Genomic DNA, 14,616 nt, shown 5'->3' on the forward strand with positions numbered 1-14,616 from the left:
CTGACAGTGGCAGGCCAGTACTGTTCGGTATTTCGAATGGGCTGGCACCGCACGATGGCAAGATGACTGTGATTTTATCCTCATGCGCAGGACGAACTAAGACGCTGTCGTTATTGCGTAATCAATAATCTTCATCGTTGATTTTTTATTTGAGCTGTGCAATACCACGCCTTAATCTTGTTTTTTTTAATTATTATTATTATCGAACCTGGAGCTCGTGATACGCAGCTAAAGCTATTTTGCAGGCGATCGGCCTTCTGGAGTCCTGGTATACTTTTTCATGACACTTTCGCGACTGGAATTCTGGAGTCCCGTCGAATGGATATCAAACGCCATCTAGCGAACAATGTAAATAGTACAGCAACTTCCAAGTTCCGAAGAATATGGCGCGGAAGGCGGAACAACAAGCTAAAGTTGTGATTGTTTTTGTAAATGTAAAATAACACGAAGCCAAAGAGGATGGCTTCGAAAGAAACTGAACAAGTATTGGAAGAAGAGCTGCAGGCTTTACATCATTCGATTGAGCAGCTGAACTCTGTGAATTCAGAAGTTATTTTTCAAAACAATAGCTTCGAGAACCAAAAGACCAGCAAAAAGAAACGAGTTAACCAAGCCGACGTACAAACCCAGACGCCCAAGAAATCTCGAAAAAGCAGTAACCGTATCCCGGAAGATTATCTCGCCGATCCAGATAATCCAATAGATGAAATTTTAGAAGAAATTGCCCAGCGAAAAAATCTTACTACATACAATGTGAAACACCTGCTGCGTAACATAATTGCAAATGAAAGTGTTCAAGAAATGCTTAAGTGTTCGTTAGACCCTAGCTTAAAGATGGATTTTCAGCCCAAACTTACTCGTTCCAAAACAAAAGAATGGCTTGAAACCCAAAATAGAGCTTGGCCAACATCAGCTAAAAAAGTTAGTGAAACACAAATTTTAATGGAAGAGGATTTTCCTGAAGATTCATCAGATGAAGATGATGAGTATAGGTGAAAAATAATAAAATATACAATACTTAAATATTAAAACAGTCCAATTGGTAAATGTGATTTTTTTTTCAGACCAAATGAAGATGACATAGATAATCACAGCGATGAAGGAAGCTTTTTGTCTTCTCACACCAGTGATATTGGATCTCCTTCATCTTCATTGGCTCCTTTTCCAAAGAGTGTGTCAGAGAGTACTGATCCATTTAAGAGACCTTTTCCCATAGAACAACCACCAATGCATGATGATCTTATTGGATCTCGAACTCGTTCTAAGTTACCTCTTAATGACACTCTGTTGGAACATTTGGAATTGGCTTTTGTTCCTCCTGACATATCAACTGATATGTATGATTCAGATTGTGACAATGAAGAATGGCGAACATTTTTAAAGGTACATAAGGGTTTCTTTAGTTAAAAAACAAACCTAAACAATTCCCTTCTAGGAATTTGTTTGTCCTCCTTCGAATCACTTCTATGAGAACCTTGACGATGAAGATGCGGACCCAGAATATAATGTATTGGAAGAAGAAGAAGAGGTGGATGCTGAAGAATTGCGAGCAGACCGCACTGTCCAAATCACTAAAAAAGAAGTAAGCGAACTATTATCGGAACTTTTTGAAGCTGATTTTTCTTCATCCGACGAAGAAAACACCAAAAGAAGCACCGAGCCTGTCCGTGTTCGTGAACCCGCAGATGACATTCTCCAGACAGCTATGTCTGACATTATGGTACAACTAGAAACGAATTCGCCATCAACAAGCAAAACTCCTGCTAAGCCCACGGGAATTGTACAGCCGCTTGTCCCGATCCCGATCCGTGAGCCAGTTCAGGACTTCCCATTCACTGTCAGCTTTCCAACATTGGACTGTGCACCAATTGAAATGTTTCCTCAGATAGATCCTGTAAATGGACCTACCGAGGTATCTTCAACACTGATCCTTTCACCTGAGGCCACGTTACTTTTGAACGAACAAATGCGGAAGCATGTACAGTTACTCACACAAATGCATTTAATAACTGCTCAGCAATCGGGTTTAGAGAGCATAACAGAAGAGTGTCGTTTCATGTTACAAGACCTTGTTTCTCTAAAACAACGAGTGGATATTGCCAACTTAGATGAAGCTCTTGACCTAGTTAACTATTGGGAGAGTGTTGTGACAAAGGTGCCGCCTGAGGAACTCACCAAATTCCAGAGAACTGTCATCACGTGTGGGTATGCTGTAAATTACGGAGTATTTCAACCCAAATTTTCATTCGCATTATTTTCCAGGGAGAGAAAAAAATTCTTCAAACGTTCGAGCAAACACCCTGACCGCTATCCGTTTAATCCAAAAATGGTCGAATTGATGGCAGAAAGTCGTATATTCCTCTACCCTGAGTTACTTCCTAAAATCGCAATATTTCAGTCCGTACCAGGTTTGTTTAACATCATAGGGCCGTATCAGTGTAATTTTATTTTTTTTTAACTCTATCTTTGTAATTATTTCAAATGGAACAGGTCCGTGCAAAATGTCATTGTATGAAGAGCAGCTGATAGCTATGGGCATGGAACAGTTTACCCCTTTTTGTGCTGATCTTTTAAAGGGTTCGAAGAGCTCAGTGGATAACCTAGTTAATTCCATGATTTCTCACTACATGCTTCCTCACTGGACGGCCAAACAAATTGGAATTCGGATCAAAAATAAATCTTTCAACTGCAAAAGAACCAAAAATGACTCTAATCCAATTAAAGTAAGATCTTAAATTGGTTATTTTTTAAGCAAATCAATTATAAATTGTTTGATTTTTCCTTTAATTTTTTCCTCTTCCCATTCAGTACTACCTGAAAAATAAAGTAGCCCCACCTGTAAACCATGTCATCCAGCCATTTGACCGCTACTCATCAATTCCACTATGTGATGTCCCGTCATCAATGTTACCAGTACGTTGGCGAGAACTGATGTTAATTCACAAAGGCATACGTCTTCGATCTAGGAAAGATCCTTTCGCGCTACGGTCTTTAGTTCCGAAGTGCCAATCGTCGTATTATCTCCTCTACGAGAACACGCCCACGCCTGAGTCCGCTGTGGCAAAGCCCACGCCTGCAACCAAGAAACCGAAGCCAAGGAGATATTCCCGGACGAGAACGAATAAAAAGAAAGCGGATTGTAAGATTCCGCAGGCAAATAGTGAAAGACAAGCTAGTCAAGCGCTTGTACAATCCTTTCATTCTCCTATTCATTGTAACCTTGCTGATTCTGAACATAGCTCTTCATCTTACCTAGATGAAGACAGTTACGATCAATCGCCTGAGGTATCTTAGTTCAATAATGACAATTTTTCCCGTTCAAATTTTTCCTTAATGATGTATTTTGCGCCTGAAATACCTATTATTTCTAAATGATAATAGATGTTACAAGTTCGAAGAAAAGGCGCATTTCCAGAAAATCGCAAACGGAAAAAAAAATTAAACCATACAACTGTAAACTCTTCCACGGATAATGTTCTTTCTGAACCGGTAATAATAAGCAAAATTACTCATAAAATCCCTGTACTCTGAAGCATATGTCTTAAGATCGTGGTCGCACAGAAGGTAACGGAGAGCATAAATCAAGAACGGAACAATATTCACTCAACCATCAGCAAAACCCCTCCGGAAATTTACCCGATTCCAGAACAGGTATAGTATACGCCGTCAACAATGTCTCAGACACTGCCAAGAACACTTAAATTATGTTTTAATCCTGCTCTTTTGTTGTTTTCTAAATTGTTCAATTCCAGCTTAACCTCAGCAAAGCTGATAACTCTTTACAAGAAGGGCACATAGAAAAAAGTCAGTGTAATGGAAACTCAGTCGTATCGCCTCAGCCAACTGTTATGTCAAGCATGTCATCTTATCACCAAGATTCCATTGAAACCGATCCAGAGTCTGAACCTCAACACCCACTTGACGCTTCGAGTCCTCATATTGAGAAAAGAAGAACTAGTCCAACCACTAACCAAGGGGCAAAGCGTTACTTCATAATCCACCGTCCTGACTCAAATACGACCCATGTTATGCATGTTTGGGGCCCTTCGAAAATTCGCACAGAAACTTCCGTTCCACTTCGAACGGTTGCAGATCGCGAAGCCAGTAATACTGTCGGAGGACCAAATACATCGTCACAAGTAAGAAAGAAACAATTCAAATAAGTGCGTTCGGCTCACCTTTTTTTTTTTTTTCTTTTTCTTCTTTCTTCTTTCTTCTTTCTTCTTTCTTCTTTTTTCCTTGTTGCCCGCGTTTGTATAGGGAAACAAAAAATCTACATCGTCCTGTAATAGTGGGACCGGCAATTTCTCTTCCTTTGGACAAAATGTCTCGGGAACGGGTACCGGCAATAGCGGGGGAGATGACGGGGAGAGGCCACCCTCCAGTCCGCTGAACATCCGGCATGTCGATGAAAATGTAGTCATGGAAGACGATGACGATGAGGAAGACTCTATTTCCTTTGATTTCTTAGCATCGGTTCCATTGCTTACCCATTCTGTCCCGTCAAAAGGGAGGAGTCCTGCTCATCGACACATTCGCCATCAGCGCAACGCCAAGCGGATACTCGATTCTTGGATGGCTGACGATGACCCTAGTCAGCCTCGCAGCGATGGTATTACTTTGATTTTCTTTTATTCTATTTATAAAATTTATTTATATTCACTGATAACGACTACTTGGTTTTGATTAGCATACGCCCAAATATACTTCATGAAAGTTCGAAATCGACTAGAACAACAAAATCCCTTGGCTTTTAAGGAATTCGTAACTACTTTGGGACACTTCCAATCTAGCTCGTGCTCGACTTTGGAACTGTATAGAAAAATGAAGTCAATTTTAAAAGATCACCTGGATTTAATGGAAGAGTTTGTCCTTTTTTTAAGTCCTGAAGCAGCCGCCCAATGTGGCGTACAATTTCAACATTTCTTGTACGTTCGAATGCGTGAATTCTTCTCAAAACTGAAGGTAAACTACCTAATGTCTTTTATCGCAGTTAGTGGAAGTTAATATTTAATATTCCATATTTTTCTTCCAAATGTACAGATTCATTTCAAAGATAGCCCTTTGCAGCTCAAGCGAACTCTAAAAACACTTCAGCAAATTGAGAGTAGCCCTTCACCAAATGTCAGTGATATTAAAAACGCTCTTCTTCCTCTGCTTAAAGGGAATGCTCATTTGACGCAAGCTTTTCTTCAGCTTTTTCTTGATGATGCGCCCTTTCCAAGGTAGATCTATTATCTCGTAGTAAGGTATGGAAGGTTAACTGTCTTGTTTTCCATTATTTTGCAGCGATGCAGGGGACTTTGAGGATGTGAATATGGATCAAATTAATAGTGGCGATGAATTTGAACACGTCCATTTGAGGGAAGCTACTACGCAATCCAAAGAAAATGAAGCAAAATCAGGGAAGCGGACAGGTATGAAGGGAAGTGCCAAGAACAAGAGCAAGGGAAAATCTTGGAAAAAGTCATCGTAACATTTATTTTATAGAAATTTTTTTCTTTATTACCGAAATCCTTGTAAATACAGACGCTTTCGAATACTTCGTATACACAAAACGATTTTATTTGCTTTTAGGTTGTGGTTTTCAGCAAGCTTCGTGTAAAGTAATAACAAACTTTGAGCCAAAAGGTGAATCGTACTCAATACCTAAAGACTGGAAAATCTTGCGTGGGGTAGAGAGTGAATACAGGTACAGTTTTCCATCGCGATCCCCGTATGCTAATGGCAAGTCAGCTGACAAAGTGCATTTAACATCCAACCAGGAGATTGTGTTAATAACTGCATATGGAGGTTGATCGATTGCCATAGTTGGAGCACGCTGTTTGTTTGCCCACTCGATGATCCCTTTCATTTTTGGGATTTCGTCACCACCTACCCAAGTTGGAGGAAGTAATGATGCGATGATCAAATCAACAGAGGCTGACGGCAAGTCTGTAAAAGAAAAAATCTTACAGCATTAAAATTGGACGGGAAATCAAACATACAAAAAAAATTACGTTTTTCATTATTGATGACTGATTGCCCTGTGAGTTTGTACAATTCAATTTCTTTCTTCAAATAATGTGATACAGTCAAAGTTTGTAAGTAGACAACAGTCTGAACTCCTAATGTGGCCAAATGACGAGCAGCACAGACAGCACCTGCAGCTTCTGGATGGTTGCCACACAGAACTACAACAACTGGCTTCTGATGAGAGTTTTTAGGTGTCAAACGGTGAGGGCCACCAACAAAATGTAGGGCAACCTCTGCAACAGCCCGAGCTATGGATTCTGATCTCCGTTCAACACTTATGCCTAGTTTCTCCATAGAATCTTGCATAGCTTTGCGAAGTTCAGCACTTGCACTGGGTACAACTAGACCTGCATCTGTGAAACTCATGTATGTATAAAATTCAAATAAAAATCATATAGAAAGCTAAATACCAGTGAGAAATTCCTTTGCAGATGGTGAGGGAAGGTGAATTTGTCGATATGTAGGGGGCAAAGTTTCAAGAACATTTTCATCATGCCTAAAGTTGGACACTGTTCTTGTTCCAGGACCAGGAGGAGGACCTTGCTGTTTTCCCGATTGTATCTCTCCCATTACAGTTTTTTTATCAAAGAGAGCCAAATTTGTTTCAAAATCAAAATCCTTTTCCATGTTGACATCTGTTCCAAAGCAAACATCATCTTTCCCAACTCTTCCTTTTATTTTATTTAGCTTGCTTGGTGTGTCTGGCATGGCTGTTTGAGAAGAAAAACTAGTATAAGCATCAAATTTGCGTGGAGAGTCCCTGGCACTGGTTTTTTTAATTTGCTGAGATTCCAAATGCTCAATATCTGCTTTGTTTCCTATTTTGTCTTCTTTAGGCGAGGGAATGATGGAAAGGTTAAGTATTTCTTTAGCCAGCAATGTGACATCGTCAGTAGACGATTTCAATCCATTTTTCCAAACATCTTTCAGAGTTATTGTTTGATTAAAGGTATCCACATTGCTTACTTGGCCTTGGTAACAACCAAACAATTCCCCACAGTCAACAGACACATACGAGCCTAAATATTTTCCGCTCATTTCATACGTTTTATAATTAAGAAAACAGGTGGTTAAAAAGTTTTGAGATAAAAGCCGTTAAAACGCTATCACTTTTCAGAAAATTGTTCTCAGGGACTAACACCAACAGTTAGGTAAACTTCGTCTGCCAAAGAAACGCAAAAGCCATAACTTGTAAAGGAACAAAAAGGGGGGGAGGGGGAATACTTCAACGGTAGAATGGTATCAACTTGTCGAGTCTGGTGTGTGACTAAAAATATACGTCTAGAAACATAAAATGGTCAAGTTAAATGGAATGGCTGAAATGGCATATTATACATCTCTGTAAGAACTAGGGGACCTCACTCCGTTCGGGAAGTTCCCGATAGGGTTGGGCAGTAGTTGCTCTTGAATCGCGGCAATGCTCTGATTACAATCAACGGCTCCCGCTGTTCACGAAGTTTTCCATAGCCCTGAAGAAAAAAAAGAATCACACAGCATAATCAAAACTGACCGCTAATTTCGATTAAGTAAATGTTTCCTCTCGGTTTTAAAATAAACGAAAAGAAAGAATGTTACCACCCCAACAATTTATATTTTGTTGTTTACGTTAAGTTTAAAAAAAATTAAGAAACCAAGCAAACAAAAGAAAATTAACTTGATTTCCGTGATTAGCACTCAATTCTGAAATATAATCATGTATTTTAAGCGAAAGTAGAAATTTGGCCAAAAATGGAAAAGTGGGAAGGGCCACTTTTTCCCACTTTTGTCAAAATCTGCAAAAAACGACATCTCATGGAATTCGACGAAAATTACGTTATAATCCTAATTGAAAGTTGATTTCGATTAAGTTGCTTGTTTTCTCGTTAAACCAACTGTTTAAAAAAAACGATAACAAAGTACTGTCCTTTTTAAAACTTAGTTTTTGGGTTTTCTGATTCTAATTGTTTTCGCTTCTGATTCCATTTTATTCAAAAATCGATGAATTGAGTGGAAAACTAATATTTTATTCGGAATTAGCTTTTAATTTTGGTTGTAATAGGTTAAGTTTTATTGAATTCTAAGTCAAAATTGTAATCCGACTTTTTGCACAAAAAGTCAGGCTTAATTAATCAAGTAAAACTATATATCTTATCAATAGATGGCTACACTGTTTAGTGAATCGTCTGCTATAGAAATTCGTGGTTCTCATCAGATGTAGCCTGGTTGTTAGGGGTTCGACGTTCGAGACGTGTTCTGCTGGCCCCCCCAGCAGATAAATGATAAACATATATCAGCCCCGGCTGATAAATGTTCAGTGCGTTTTTAAATAGTTAACAGGTACCATAATTTAATACCTAATGAATGACAGATCCTTTCAGTCTTGATGGTGAAAGCAAGATGGTGTTGGGAACACAGTGACTCAGAGTTGTTTACCTTTTGAGAACATTCTGTGTCAGCTTCAATTCACCCAAGTAATCAATAATCACTTTTGTGTCTTCCCTAAAGCAAACGATTCTAGCAGCTGCTTGCTTCATTTGAATCCAGTTGACAGTCACATTTACCAGCTGTTCCTAGTTTAATGGGTGGATACTGTGTAGTATGAGTAACAGTTAGCTTCATCTGATTTAAGTGAAAGAAATATTAAGGGAAAAACGACTCTTTGGAAACAACCATGTACCAATCCTTTACTCAAAAAAAAAAAAAAAAAAGAAGAGCTTATCATGGTATGTTAGGCAATAAATATTGTAGAGTATAATGAGAAGACTTTTACCCTCTTCTTTTTGTCATAGGTGCTGTAATAGTATGTTTGCAGAATTGCGAAATTGCTTGCCTGAAGAATGTGCTCAGCATTGAAAAATGTGCGCAGCAAAAACGGTTGGTCGCAATTCTAAACGTCAAATGTACAGATTTCCCGGTTGGATGAGCGAGTATTGAAGGAGATGGAAAAATATTCGTTGTAATTCACGGAAGAAGAATACATCCTCGACGTCACTTCTGTGCTGCAGAAAAATCAGCAAATCTACATCCTGATTTTCTGCCGTTCCGTCAGTCACTCCAATGCTTTCGACAATAGGACAACAGCAGCATTCTTCAATCAGACTGCTCCTGATTGTCTTGAAGATGAATTGCTCTTCATGCTCGGTGAGAAATTTCACAGGACTGCTTTGAAAATTGGTATCACCTTAACGAAGGTATAAAAAATGGCATTTTTATTTTTTAAATATAGAATTACGTTGCCTCCCTGCTTCATTGGACAGCAGATTTAGATAACATGTCAACTGTGAAATCGATCATGTGTCTGTTACCAAAAATGGCTCTCTCCGTTCGCGACATCAGACCTCCCCAGACCTCTCCAGTGTGTCATTCTGATGCAAAGCTCCTGAAATGGAGTGGAACGTTTTGAACCATCTCAGGCTAAAGTTCAAGTTCTAGGTCTGTCGGTTTTTTCTGTCTGTAAACCCATGATTACAACTAATTAAAATGCAATTTATTGTGTTGTTTGCAGAGGTATTAGGAAAGTGGTTGCTTTTTGGTTAGATTTTCTTCACCGTCAGATGCATCCATCGGAATGTTGTTCACTTCCTCGTCATCATTGCTCACGTAATTAAACAACATTGTGCTTTGAAAAACGTTATACTAATCCTAATATAAAATTTTAATAGAAAACTTTTATGCATTGTTCTTGTCTCAAAGTTATATCGACTCGCAAACGACAAATCCTTGGCACGAAGAACGGAAATTTAATGCATTAGCAAGTCATCTGCATCTAAACAGATCAAACGCACGAGATATCCCGCCTCGTCCGGCAACTTACCATCCAGCAACGCATCCATCAACAGAGTGTTAAAGAGGAAACTAATTGACTACATGCCGACTAGACGATTTCCATGCAAGACGAATGTTAAAATCCAAAGAGGTGAGCAGGATGCAGCGAACTATGTCATGTCAAACCATTAGCTGAATATGAATACTATCAGTTCTCCAGAACGAGAGGTAACGAAGGATTGCACAAATTTTATTGAATACATATTGATAGGCAATCGTTTATATATTGATTCGTGTTTCGTTTCCTTTAGGTCTACATAGGTTAATAATCATACTGAATCAAAAGAGGTACATACTTGAACGAGATTTTAAAATAATAACGGCTGGAATTCCATGTGGAAATTTCGAAGAACGCTACCTGCACGTTACCTTTAGTCGATGATTCATCTCGAAGATAAAATATGAAAATTTTTATAAATTTTAGTGCATATCTGGGCTCCCTTCTTTTCTGTGGCCCCGTTTCCCCTTGACTTGTGATAAGCCCGTAGCGGGTCATGCCGTTACTGTGATCAGCAGCAAAGGTTGTGAGTGCGCTGTCCGGAAAGGGGACGTGGGGGTCCTCAAGTTCTATGATATCATTGGAGGGCGAAGAGGCTACCCACAAATCCGAATTAACGGTTAATCGCTCACGTAAAAACTTGTCCGAAACCTTCCATCCTCTTCCGGCTTCTCTTAGCCACCCACCGGGTAATCTCCCCGGTGAATCAACTGAGGTAGTGGATCTCACTACCTTGGTTGACGCAAAAAGTTATATATCACTACAGAATTGTTCAAACAAATTTTAAATTTTTTTTTACTTTTGTGATATGTTAGTTAGCATTTCTTCTTGTGCAATGCACTTGTTCTATTACGGTTTATCTGAACAAGGTCTGTGTCCTCTTGAAACTTCGTTCAAATACGTGAATTTACATGTTTACCCATACAGACTAAGTCATATGATTTTAACCTCTTCCACAACTTTCTTTTGACTTAATTTGTTCATGTAAACACTGTTTGAAAGTATCATATTGGCGTTCGATTAATATCTGAATAATTCATTTTTTATTTCAATTAGACTCTGTAGGGAATTGAACATTTATTCTACAGCATGCCTTCCCGACGCTCAACCACAGAGCCATGAGTCACATTAGCAACCTCACTGTTTTGCTTTGTCCTTTGAGGAATGTGTACATTTAGGTGTAAATTTACATGGGCTATATACACTTAAAATTATATTGTTAAATGGAAATTTCCAAGGTAAATGGATGACATATTGTTCCCTTTGCAGACTGTTTTGAGTAGCATGTGAAGAGCTGCCATTTTACTTAACTAAACTACACATGAGAATGGTATATATAAACCAAAAGCAAGAATAAACAGTGGAATCGAATTTATCAACTGCGACTCTAACTACTAATCAAACTATATTCAATTAATCACCCCTAATCTTATATTCAAGGATACACAGGTTTGCTATTGGTTGTTTCATGATACTTGTATTAATTTTTTTTGTACAGACTACAAATAGAACTAGATGCAGTCAAACATGGCAGGGACACCATTGTAGCCACAAGACAACTATGATATAACTGCAAGATCCTAATGAAGAGTTTTTGCAAGGAAAAAGTTCGAAAAATTTTTGTGCAATCTAAAAAAAACTACAATCAATCACAAGGGAACTTCGTGTGTTTAGTAGTCATTTACCTGACCAGAAAAGTCTTTTTCCATTTGAGAAAAGGATCTTGGTTTCTCATAAACCCACAACAAAGTTTTTTTTCACTACCAACATTTTGAAACATTAGACAATAAAGGCATGACCTACAGAATGAGAAATTAGAAGATCAGAATAGTAAACCACTTGACTTGTACCTTGGCAAATCGGTAGAAGAAACATTTATTTTGCTTCCTTACTGCTATTTAAATTATAAAAACCAATTTCCTTACGTCAACGCGACTCCTAAAGCAGATTACTCTTTTCTCAAGCAGACGAACTGTTTGGTAAAATCAAATTTTTGTGCTAATCTCCATCTAGCGGAAGTTCTGTCAGGAAAATAAGCCCGACATTTACTTTTTTTTCAATTACGTGTATATTTCTATAAAATTACATTATTTGTATTCGAAATTCAACGACGATATTAAAAATTTATTTAAATTTGACTTGGAAGAAACAGTATGAGTTATTTTTTAAAAAAGAAAGTCGAGCTTACTCGTTTATAGAAAAGGGAGAGGGTTTCAAGTTTGGTTTCATAGTGGGTGGCGCCTTGAACACTGCTGTATATTTTCAAGACATCTAGGGGAGAAATAGCTAAATCCGTAGAATTTTTATGGGCATGTCAGCTGTCCCGTCAGCTGTTTCATTTCGCGTGGCTTCGGACTGAGGATGGATGCTTAAACAAACGTATCTGTTCTTGAAATTTCACCACCGATTCCGTGTGTTTTGAGCTGCGTTTTGTGAATTCGATCGATGCAGGCTTGTTCAAGGTATTATGGCAAAAATTCATGTCAAAGAAACCTCGTGCCACTTATATTTTAATTTTTTAAAGGAGGAGCATGGTCTGGCTTTCCTAGCACGTTTTTCATCTCCGTTAGTCTAATACACCCATTTCGTACCAAAGTTGATACGTAAGAAAAGCAGTTTTTTATAATCTATTTCCTTATCTAAATCTCTTAGAATCTTGGTAATTTTGAATTTTGAATTTCATAATTTTGTAATTGTGCTTTCAGGTCTTTGGGATGTACCTGATGGACTGTGGTGGCCACAGAATCATTAAGCGACTTGGTTCAATCCAGGACTTGGTTTTTTTTAAAGTGATTTACAGTTTTAATTTGCAGAGATACTCGAGGTACCTGATGTGTTGCATTGAGGTTGGAGTAACTTGGTGACAGAATGGAATGCCACAAATGTTATGTTGTCAATGTAAATAAAACATATCCAGTATCATTCTTGTGTTTGCTGAATTATTACCTCATTCAATGGAAACAAAGGACATAAAGAAGGTAATGATTAAATCCTTTTGTGATGCCACAATGTGAAGTTATTTTGTTGTTGTTTTTTCCTTTTTATTTTTGCCAAGGGATTTTATTTGACAGTCAAATGAAGCAAAGAAAAAATGTATTCACTGGTGTTTCACCAACTGAAATCGATTGAAATAAGTATTCTTGAGATGGTTGGACTTGGAAGTGAAATAAGTTTGGGAAAACAAATAATCTAAGTTTATCTTTCATTTGGATAAAGTCGAAGAGATAAGGTGAAATGAAATAAACAAAAAATTGATTAAATTTTAAATTGTTTTTATTGTCCCACCTCCTCCCAACAATTCCACCACTATTTTACATACATAATAAATGTAGATACAAACATACACAAACATACATACACTTAACTAAGTTAACCCGTTGGCTGCCAGGCCACGCAACCCGTAGGTTGCTTAAACTACGGTAACTACGCATCGCGTCATAAGGATCGCGAACAAGGTGGAACTTGTCCGAAGACAAGTCCGGGCTGACATGGTGACGGAATCCGTTACAGGGAATGCACACCCTCAGGAATCCGCCACCGCATCGACAAAGAGAAGTCCCTACTGGTGCATTGCCTAAGGCGCCTTGCGGCGAAGGCCATTGCGGCCGGTCCCTACAAGCTACAAAAAAAATGGGACGCAAACGGGGTGGCAGCCAACGGGTTAACTTAAACATTACAATGCAAAATAAAACAATACCAGGGCGACGATCAACGGTGAACTCCCTATGGCGAAGCCGACGACGAGGTGATGGCGTAGATAAAGACGGCCAAGACGACGGCGAGACGGAGATGGAGGCGAAGACGTCGACGAAGACAGTGATGAGGCGAAGACGTCGACGAAGACAGTGATGAGGCGAAGACGTCGACGAAGACAGTGATGAGGCGAAGACGTAGACGAAGACCGCGATGAAGGGAAGGCGTAGACAACAACGACAGGAAAACGAAGAAAATGTTGTTCTAAATAGATTAAATGAGGCAAAAAAAGAAGTAAACGATTTTGGGCGGAAAAGGACATTTGTCTGATAAAACGACGAAAAAGATATCTTAACTTACGCGTGTGGTCCACTGGGGGCGAAACTACCGAAATTGTCGAAACGGCAGTGTTGTACCGAAGGAAGATGAACATTTGCAGTCCTATCACAGAATTTTATGTTACAACACAACAATACTCCATAATGTGGAAAATTAAAATACCGAAAAATGGAGATGGTGTTAAAGCCTATCCATGTTAGCTGGCTAAGTAAGAGTGAGAAGAACAGAAGGATTAACAATGAAAATTTTCTGTTTATACAACAAAGATTTATATGTAAAAATGAGAAATACAAATAATCCACCAAATTAAAATACCATGGTAAGGCAATGAAGATGAACCTTATTCCATGTTGACATTCAGCAGAATAAGGAGAGAGGAAGAGAGACCTGTGTAGAAAAATTGTTACAGATGTGTGTATTGGATCAGAGAAGCTTTGAAATCTGGATACCTGGGATGTTGAGGGCTGATGGTTAGCAACACAAAGTAGATGAAGACTCTGTGGTTGACTGACGAGAGAACACATCACTAAGTTTAACCAAAAGGCTTGAGGTCCGTCAACAGTATTTGAACTGGATGGTGATCTTCATGTAAGGAATAGTGGCCTTCTTAAAGTGTCAGGATCCCTTGTGGTACATTGATAGTAGGAATGCAGGCTGCTGGTTCAGCAGCTGGCAGAGCTGACAACGCGAAACACCACCACATACAAATAGCAATCTATTTCAAAGGTTTCCTTTTCAATGTATACCTAACGATAGCAAACTAAATA

General features: G+C 38.7%; 2 protein-coding genes and 3 long non-coding RNA genes across 12 annotated transcripts; 3 read left to right on the forward strand and 2 right to left on the reverse strand.

Annotated features, from left to right (window-relative positions):
• The first annotated feature begins 325 nt into the window (after positions 1-325).
• LOC116918787 lies at positions 326-5,542 on the forward strand. Its single transcript, XM_032924557.2, has 13 exons — positions 326-992; positions 1,065-1,383; positions 1,436-2,205; positions 2,263-2,408; positions 2,491-2,723; positions 2,809-3,285; positions 3,382-3,489; positions 3,547-3,651; positions 3,753-4,139; positions 4,261-4,612; positions 4,691-4,965; positions 5,044-5,225; positions 5,290-5,542. The coding sequence occupies exons 1-13, from the start codon at positions 460-462 to the stop codon at positions 5,474-5,476; spliced, it is 4,074 nt and encodes a 1,357-aa protein (XP_032780448.2). The 5' UTR covers positions 326-459; the 3' UTR covers positions 5,477-5,542.
• A 1-nt stretch (position 5,543) lies between these two features.
• Positions 5,544-7,425, reverse strand: LOC116918790 (enhancer of mRNA-decapping protein 3). Its single transcript, XM_045171127.1, has 3 exons — positions 6,426-7,425; positions 6,000-6,368; positions 5,544-5,934 (listed from the first exon to the last, which is right to left on the reverse strand). The coding sequence occupies exons 1-3, from the start codon at positions 7,051-7,053 to the stop codon at positions 5,588-5,590; spliced, it is 1,344 nt and encodes a 447-aa protein (XP_045027062.1). The 5' UTR covers positions 7,054-7,425; the 3' UTR covers positions 5,544-5,587.
• A 760-nt stretch (positions 7,426-8,185) lies between these two features.
• Positions 8,186-10,841, forward strand: LOC116918793. Of its 7 annotated transcripts, XR_006644388.1 has the most exons (8): positions 8,186-8,331; positions 8,500-8,576; positions 8,640-8,717; positions 8,784-9,185; positions 9,255-9,426; positions 9,500-9,594; positions 9,657-9,987; positions 10,071-10,841. It is a non-coding gene; the product is annotated as an uncharacterized LOC116918793 (long non-coding RNA). The 7 variants fall into 7 exon arrangements; XR_004391649.2 differs by having other exon boundaries at positions 8,500-8,717; XR_004391650.2 differs by having other exon boundaries at positions 8,207-8,465; positions 8,539-8,717.
• A 433-nt stretch (positions 10,842-11,274) lies between these two features.
• On the reverse strand, positions 11,275-11,825 carry LOC116918794. Of its 2 annotated transcripts, none has more exons than XR_006644389.1 (3): positions 11,743-11,825; positions 11,503-11,616; positions 11,275-11,446 (listed from the first exon to the last, which is right to left on the reverse strand). It is a non-coding gene; the product is annotated as an uncharacterized LOC116918794 (long non-coding RNA). The 2 variants fall into 2 exon arrangements; XR_004391651.2 differs by having other exon boundaries at positions 11,668-11,776.
• A 262-nt stretch (positions 11,826-12,087) lies between these two features.
• On the forward strand, positions 12,088-13,077 carry LOC116918795. Its single transcript, XR_004391653.2, has 4 exons — positions 12,088-12,279; positions 12,342-12,420; positions 12,523-12,795; positions 12,873-13,077. It is a non-coding gene; the product is annotated as an uncharacterized LOC116918795 (long non-coding RNA).
• The last annotated feature ends 1,539 nt before the right edge of the window (positions 13,078-14,616 follow it).

Source organism: Daphnia magna, linkage group LG3 (assembly GCF_020631705.1).
Source record: "Daphnia magna isolate NIES linkage group LG3, ASM2063170v1.1, whole genome shotgun sequence".
NCBI lineage: Eukaryota > Metazoa > Arthropoda > Branchiopoda > Diplostraca > Daphniidae > Daphnia > Daphnia magna.